At 50.7% G+C, this 7,950-nt stretch overlaps 2 protein-coding genes across 2 annotated transcripts in view; both read left to right on the top strand.

Annotated features, from left to right (window-relative positions):
• Nucleotides 1–683: 683 nt before the first annotated feature.
• Nucleotides 684–7,495, top strand: TPP1 (tripeptidyl peptidase 1). The gene is made up of 13 exons (XM_077759553.1): nt 684–773; nt 887–958; nt 1,221–1,360; nt 2,571–2,721; nt 2,927–3,054; nt 3,206–3,384; nt 3,566–3,764; nt 3,912–4,105; nt 4,337–4,401; nt 4,800–4,920; nt 5,004–5,162; nt 5,335–5,460; nt 5,629–7,495. Exons 1-13 carry the CDS (start codon nt 730–732, stop codon nt 5,767–5,769), a joined length of 1,719 nt encoding a protein of 572 aa, XP_077615679.1. The 5' UTR covers nt 684–729; the 3' UTR covers nt 5,770–7,495.
• A 366-nt stretch (nt 7,496–7,861) lies between these two features.
• TAF10 (TATA-box binding protein associated factor 10) overlaps nt 7,862–7,950 on the top strand; it is a 1,626-nt gene continuing 1,537 nt past the window's right edge. Inside the window, exon 1 of the mRNA XM_077759560.1 lies at nt 7,862–7,866. Within this exon, the coding sequence (XP_077615686.1) occupies nt 7,862–7,866 (5 nt within the window). The remainder of the gene's footprint in view (nt 7,867–7,950) is intronic.

The raw sequence follows: 7,950 nt of genomic DNA, 5'->3' as shown, positions 1-7,950 counted from the left end.
GTCCGGCTGTACTCTGTGGGGGCTGTCAGGATTGGGGATGCTTGTAAGGCACCTGATACATTGTGGACACCTCAGCAGGCACAGAGGGGTATTGGATACAGGGACATCTCAGGTGGGGATAGGACTAGGAGCCGGGGCCTAGCTTGAGGCTGACTATCACATCTCTGCACTTGGCAGTGACCTAGAGATGTGGCAGTGACCTAGAGAGGGATTGGCTGGATGGGGAGAGATCTTGGGGATGACCAGCTCTAGGCCTGAGGGTGCACATGTAATAAGAGCTCGTGTTTGTTGAACCTTTTCCACATCAGGTTCTCTGCTGACCAGTGTTTCTGCTTTACCACTGCGAATTTTCACTGCAACCTATGAGACAGAGCACTCTATGATAACTTTCATATTCTAAATGAAGCCTAGGCTCCAAGAGATTGGGTGGCTTTCCTGATACCATATAGCTAAGCAGGAACCCTTGTCTGTGGGTCCGTGCCCCCCCCATACCAGGCCCTCTCTTCAGCACTGCCCTCTACCCTATGATGAGTGCTGACTGGACTCTGACAGTAGCAGAGAGCCCTGGACTTACGCAGTGCTCATTGGGCCAGGGAGGAAGGATCCTGGTGGCAGCTCCACCCATTCCCCAGCATTCAGGACCACCCCTTTAAGGGAGGAGCCAGCACAGTCACTAGTTTCTAGGCAGATGCCTGGTGATGGACTATTAGCGCTCATGTGATCTGTCACATGACAGAGGATCTCCAGAAAGGCAGAATGAGACTCCGAGCCTGGTGAGAATTAGGGGCCCCTGGGAGGAGGGGATCATATTGGAGGGAGTATGTGTTGGAGGGTGGGAACACAGTGGCAGTCAGCTCCTACTCAAACCCACCTGCCGCCTCTGCAGCCTCCTAGGGCTCCTTGTCCTCTTCGTCACTGGTAAATGCAGTCACAGCCCGGAGCCTGACCAACAGCGGACGTGAGTTGACTTAGCATAGACCGTCCCCTTCCCGATGCCCTGTTTTGCGCCCACTGTCTTCGTCCCAGCCTCCCTGAACCCCTTACCAGCTCCTGGTATCCACTGCAAAGTCTTATCCCCAGTTGCCGGGCTCAATCCCTGATCATTCACTTCCTATGAGCCATACCTACCTCTAGGATCCTACCCCAAGTTTCAGCCTCTAGTCCTGAATCTTCCATCCCCACACTAACAAAAACCATGTTCCTGACTCTTGACCCTGCAGGTTGCCCCCGGGCTGGGTGTCCCTGGGCCGTGTAGACTCTGAGGAAGAGCTGAGTCTCACTTTTGCCCTGAGACAGCAGAACGTGGAAAGATTATCCGAGCTGGTACAGGCTGTATCGGATCCCAGCTCTCCTCATTACGGTGCCTATTGGGACTGGGGCTGGGATGTGGGATGCAATGGAGGGACCCAGGGCTGGGCTGAGCATGGGATGGTGCACATAATGTCAGGGTCATGCTCTGTGTGCCTGGGGAGGTGGTGATATAGGGCAACTGAATAGCAGTGGCTCTCGTTGAAAAGTTTCCAAATTAAAAAAAGTGAACTGGAACTAAACTGTCCAAAACTCACTCAAATTCTTTCCCCAAAAACTTTCCACTGTGTTCGTCAGGCTAGAAACCTGAAAATTAAGAGCACAGTCTGTGTGATCAAATCTGGATTCAGATTCTAACTCTACTACTTAGGGGCTACCAGGCAGATGGGGAAGTAGAATGCAGTACAGATAGGTACCCATCAACTCAAATTCCTTACCCACCCTCACATCCATGCCCATTTCTTCCTCCAGTCAGACTCGAAGGCTGTCAGTTCAGCTCTGAAAGAGCCTCATCCACTTCTTACCATTGCTTGTTACCGCCAATTCATTTGTTAATTCTTGCATGCAGACTGCTGCCCCGTCCCCTGAGCTGTCTGCTGTCCCCTGAGCTGTCTGCCGTCTCTTCCCCTCCACCCAACTCCCCACCGTGCTCCCTACTCTGCTCTAAAACAGTGTTCTGCTCCAGTGGTCATGGTGGATAGTATCCCTCCCCTGCATGAAGCCCTTCATGGTGGGGACCGGGGGGAGGAGTGGTGTTTGTGAGGGGGTAGTCTCAGATTTACCCCGGAGCTATGTGCCTGGTGCCATGCAGGAAAATAGTGACTCACCATCACGTTAAGCTTAAAGTCAACAACTATGAAGACTGGAACTAAATTAGGTGTCATCTTATAATTGGTTCTGAAAACTTTGAGAACTTTTACTGGAAATAAACTTAAAATGGAAAATTTCAATTTCTTAACCTCATTTGTTGGTTATGATCATGGCAGTACATGCTCTGATGCAGCATTTGCAAACTTCTGACCTTTAGGGTAAATCCATATTTCTGACCATGGCATTCTGAGTCTCCATAGCCTTTTCTTCTCCTGGCCCCCATATATAGCTTGCACCTGCACAGCCTGCCTTTTTGCTAGAAAGTTCTCACCTGTCCCTCAAGGCCCTGTTCCAGTTTCCCTGGGAAGCCCCAATGTCTTCTGATCGAAGTCCAAAAAGGGCACTTGGAAAAGCAATGAAAGAAGGCAAGATCTTGTACTGAATCTCTGCAGGAAAATACCTGACCCTAGAGGATGTGGCTGAACTGGTCCGGCCATCCCCACTGACCTTCCGCACAGTCCAAAAATGGCTCTTGGCAGCTGGAGCCCGGAACTGCCACTCAGTGACCACACAGGACTTTCTGACTTGCTGGCTGAGTGTCCGGTGAGGGAATGATTGCCCCACAGAGGGTACCAACCATCCTATCAGGGAGACACGTCACCCCAATGGGAGAGAACTGAGACCTGTGGNGGGTATTTGGGTGAGAGCTAACACATGGGGAGACAAACAACGAACAGTGATGCTCAGACAGCCTCCTCTGCTCTGGTCCATGCTTTCTGACCTCTGCTCTCTGATCTCTGACCTCCAGACAGGCAGAACTGCTGCTCTCTGGGGCTGAGTTTCATCGCTATGTGGGGGGACCTGGAGAGATCCATGTTATAAGGTCCCCACGTCCATACCAGCTCCCGAAGGCCTTGGCCCCGCATGTGGACTTTGGTAACACCCAGTGGGTCTGGTTGGGGTTGAAGTAGGTAGAGTCAGGGGCTGGAAAAGTTTAGGTGCTATGGGGGGCTTGGGCTGGGGTCAGTGTTAATGTGGTGGTTGGAGTCTAAAAGATCTCCTCCTCAAGGCTGACTCCTCCCCACAGTTGGGGGGCTGCACCGCTTTCCTCCCACGTCATCCCTGAGGCAACGTCCTGAGCCACAGGCATCAGGGACTGTTGGCCTGCACTTTGGGGTGACCCCATCCGTGATCCGTCAGCGATACAACTTGACAGCACAAGACGTGGGCTCTGGCACAACCAACAACAGCCAAGCCTGTGCCCAGGTGAGCTGTGCAGAGAGCTCCAGGGGCCTCACACCCTGCCCAAGGTGCCTCCCCAGCGTGGCGCTTGCTCTCTGACTCCACCCCTGGGTTCTCACCCCGTATCCTGTGATCTGGAACAGTGTCCCCTGACTTTGGGGCCACATCCTCTGACCCATGATATCTGCTCTGACTCCTTTTGTAGTTTCTGGAGCAGTATTTCCATGACTCAGACCTGGCTGAGTTCATGCGCCTCTTTGGTGGGAACTTTGCACACCAAGCGTCAGTAGCCCGTGTGGTCGGACAACAGGGCCGGGGCCGGGCTGGGATCGAGGCCAGTCTAGACGTGGAGTACCTGATGAGTGCCGGCGCCAACATCTCTACCTGGGTCTACAGTAGCCCTGGTACTGCCAAGGGGACTGGTTGGTGGGGAGGTGGAGGGTGGAGAGTGTTGATCACTACTCCCTCAAGGGAATCCCATGAAGGAGAGGGCGATCCTGACACCCTCCTAAATGACTGCCCTTGTGCTCTCCCCCGCCTCCCAAATCCAGGCCGCCACGAGTCACAGGAGCCCTTCCTGGAGTGGCTCCTGCTGCTCAGTAATGAGTCAGCCCTGCCACATGTGCACACTGTGAGCTATGGAGATGATGAGGACTCTCTCAGCAGCGCCTATATCCAGCGGGTCAACACCGAGTTCATGAAGGCGGCCGCTCGGGGTCTCACTGTGCTCTTTGCGTCAGGTGACCTCCCGCTCTAAACGTAGACCCTACCTCAGCCCAGGAGTTTTGACCTCACAGGGACTCTTGTAATCTCTGATTTATAATCTGAACTCAACAGGGACCATTGATCTGACCTCTAAACTCAGAACTCTTGCAGTAATAACTACCTCTTTAATTTCTTCTCTGACATCTGAACCCACATACCAAGCTCTAACCAATTAATCTGAGTGCTAAATTTGGTCTTTGTCCCAGGTGACAGTGGGGCTGGGTGTTGGTCTGTCTCGGGAAGACACCAGTTCCGTCCCAGCTTCCCGGCCTCTAGGTAAGCACCCCAGCCCACCCTTACTTGTGACCACCAATCTTCTATCTATGACTTCATGATCTGGAACCTTTGCCTTGGTCCCACCAGTGCTCCTGCAGCTCAGCCCTCAGTTCTTCCTATAGGTCTAGGTCCCACCATGGCTCCTGAGCAGAACACAGCTCCCAGTATTCCTCTTCCTCAGTTCCCAAGCATTTTAGTAGAAGATTTGGTGAATGTGCTGTAGAGAACAGTGTGCACCATCACCTCAGGCCATGACTTGAGGGTGCAAAACCTCTTAGTCTTCCCCATGTACATGTTTACCCCCAGAGTCCAGCACCTCTAGCAAGACCCAGCCCATACTTACCCATCCCACACATTTTGGGAACCCCTAAAAACTGAGTGCTATCTTTTGCTCTCAGCCCCTATGTCACCACGGTGGGAGGCACATCCTTCCAGAATCCATTCAGAGTCACAAATGAGATCGTTGACTATATCAGTGGTGGTGGCTTCAGCAATGTGTTCCCGCAGCCTTCATACCAGGTGTGTATGCATATTTGTGTGGATGGATGGATGGGAGGGAGCCTCAGTTCAGCAGACAATACTTACTCAACAACACCTTTCAGGAGGAAGCTGTAGCCCAGTTCCTGAGTTCCAGTCCTCATTTACCACCATCCAGTTACTTCAATGCCAGTGGCCGTGCCTACCCAGATGTGGCTGCGCTCTCTGATGGCTACTGGGTGGTCAGCAACAGCGTGCCCATTCCTTGGGTGTCTGGCACCTCGGTAAGAATCAGCCTGGCTCCAAACCACCACTCAGGAACCATTCTCACCCTCTACAAAGACCTTGCACCCAGAACCCCTGACTCTGCAGAGACCTCTGATCCTTTCAGACATTCCTTCCTCCAGTCCAATCCCTCTGAACCCCTAACCTCTACTCCCACCCTCACTCTTGCAGGCCTCTACTCCAGTGTTTGGTGGGCTACTATCCCTGATAAACGAACATAGAATCCTCAGCGGCCGCGCCCCTCTTGGCTTTCTCAACCCAAGGCTCTATAAGCAGCGTGGAGCGGGACTCTTTGATGTAAGTATGGAAGGGAAGGGTGTGGACATTTTCAGGAATATGGGGAGTGCAAAGATGAACCTGAAGGCTGTTCTGATGGGGTTCTGAAATGTGAATACAAGGTAAGGGGGCTTATTCTGTTAGTAATGCTATGAGCAGGCCAAGATCTGATGCCCACCTTCTCCCTAGGTAACCCATGGCTGCCATGAATCCTGTCTGAATGAAGAGGTGCAGGGTCAGGGTTTCTGCTCTGGCCCTGGCTGGGATCCTGTGACAGGCTGGGGAACACCCAACTTCCCAGCTCTCCTGAAGACATTAATCAACCCTTGACCTGTCTTCCACCCCACAGCTGGTGGCTCCGTCCCTTATTCCGCACTGTTGGAAGCCCTGCTGAACCATCAACCGTTGACTGCTGCAAACAATTTCTCTCTCTAACCCTGAAATGCTCTGAGCTTGACTTGACTCCCAACCTTACCCTGTTCCATCATGCTCAGGTCTCCCTACTCCTGCCTCATGTTCTGATTAAGATGCTATTACCAATATTGTTACAGATGTTATAACCAGTACTGTTATAACCTACCCCATCCAAACCCCCCTCCTATTTCTTCTTTCTCTTTTCAACCAAGCTTTTTCAAACAGTTGTCTGTGCTTTCTGTGTATACTTTCACTTTATGTTCTCTCAGTTCATTGCAATGAGACCTAGGCTCTCACTTTTACACTCTTTCCTCCCCTGGCGGTGACAAACAATGGTTGTCCTGCTGCTTCATCCAGTGCACACTTCCCAGCCTTTGCTTTATGGGCTCTCTGTCATAGCTTTTCTCACTCTACCCAATGTTCCCTGGAACAAATCAATCACCTGGTATCCACAGCTGTCACCATCTGACAAAATCAGACTTTATATCCGACAGTGATTGATACCTCAAATGCAAGTTGTGTAATACTCAATACTTTATCTCCCTCTTTTCCCAATTCCAGACTGTTCTCTTGTGTTCCTTCTTGGTAAATGATACTATGCTTCTTCCAACCAGGCCAGAAACCTAAGTGTTATCCTAGACTTCCATCTCTTTCACCTCCTCCTCCCCATGACCACTGTCAATCAATAACTCCTACTGACTTTACCTCTTAAATATATCTTTAGTAAGCCACAAGTCCTGCCAGTTATATTGCCTAACTATATCCAGAACTCATCTACTTCTCTCCATCTCCACTGCTATTACATTAGCTTAGAGCCATATTCTCTCCCCCTCCAAATTGTTCGGAGACCCTTGCAAAAAGTGTCCTTACTTCCTGCCCATCCATGGTCCACAGAACCATTTTCCCAGAATAAAATGCAAATCCCATCAGGTTATTTACTTAAGACCCTTCAAAGGTCACTGATTAAATTAGGGCTTTTTCCTATGACTCACAAACCTGATCCTTTCCTTGCTATTTGTTCTTGAGTAACAAATTGTTTACCCTCCTTGCTCTCCCTGCGCCCCCCCGCCCCGCTCCACTTTCACTTTTGCTCAAGATATTCTGTACCCTTAACATGAACCCAGACTCCCTTTAACTGATTGGTTTCCAGGATTCTTTTAAGACTCAGCTCAGAAGTCATCTCCTCCTGCGAACCTTTTGGCTCCCTGAAGTTAGTTGATTTGGGTATAGCAGAAAAATTTTAGCTTTTTTGAAACCAAATCTGTTTGATTCTTGGTTCTGATGTAGACTACAAGAGAGCTTTGGGCAAGTAAGTTGATCTCCCTGAATCTTTTCTCTAGTCTGTTAAGTGGGGATATCACTATCTGCCTCTCACAATAATCAGGGAATAATTAAGTGGAATAAAGTTGATAGAGTGCCTGACACAAAGAAGTAGGCAGCAGATGTTAGTGCCCTTCCTCCCTTGCACCGCATACTATGTCTACCTCTAGTACTGTTAACACCAACATAGTATTGAAAATCCTTGTTTACCTGTTTGCCTCCCTTTCCAAGATAGAACCTTGTCTTACTTAACTTTGTATTTCCAGGCCCTAGCTCAGTTTTGGCAATTTGGAATTAAATAAATGTTGCGTTGAAAACCCCACCCTCACTCGCTGTGATTTTGCATATGCGGTTTACTCAAGCTGAAATAGTTCCCTCCCCATCTACAGCAGCACTATGCGCTCTCCTGTGGCCCTCACTTCTCTGGGTAGCTGGAGGGGAGTGGGGCTTGCTTTCCAACCAGTAAAGGGCTGAGTAAGGGAACTAGAAAGGATGCAGACTGGCAGGCAATCCATTGTCGAGGGGTGTCCCAAAGCGGTCTTTAAGCTCCAGGTTGCAAGAGTAGTCCCAGACCTGCAGAAGAGCGTACTCGACATTCACAGTTTCTGTCCCTACGAGTAAAGCCGGATGAGAAGCGGCCTGTCTGCGACTGACAACTAGTATGCCGCGGGCCCTCGAGACACCAAACATGGCGTGGGAGGGGCCAGGCGCGAGGCGTGTGACGTAACCCCTGGTGTGTGCGTAACGTGAGCGGAAGCGGAAGCGGCTCTGTTCGCC

The sequence above is a fragment of the Crocuta crocuta genome, unplaced genomic scaffold (assembly GCF_008692635.1).
Source record: "Crocuta crocuta isolate KB4526 unplaced genomic scaffold, BGI_CrCroc_1.0 scaffold43, whole genome shotgun sequence".
Lineage (NCBI taxonomy): Eukaryota > Metazoa > Chordata > Mammalia > Carnivora > Hyaenidae > Crocuta > Crocuta crocuta.
Note: the sequence above shows the minus strand (reverse complement) of the source record. Positions and strands in the feature narration are given on the sequence as shown.

Bases quoted from the DNA above. Each gene is read 5' to 3' on its own strand.
- TPP1 (XM_077759553.1), top strand. From the start codon at position 730: ATGACAGAGGATCTCCAGAAAGGCAGAATGAGACTCCGAGCCTG. The intron at 3,765-3,911 runs GTACTGCCAAGG...TCCCAAATCCAG, and splicing joins CTGGGTCTACAGTAGCCCTG to GCCGCCACGAGTCACAGGAG. The intron at 5,163-5,334 runs GTAAGAATCAGC...TCACTCTTGCAG, and splicing joins CTTGGGTGTCTGGCACCTCG to GCCTCTACTCCAGTGTTTGG.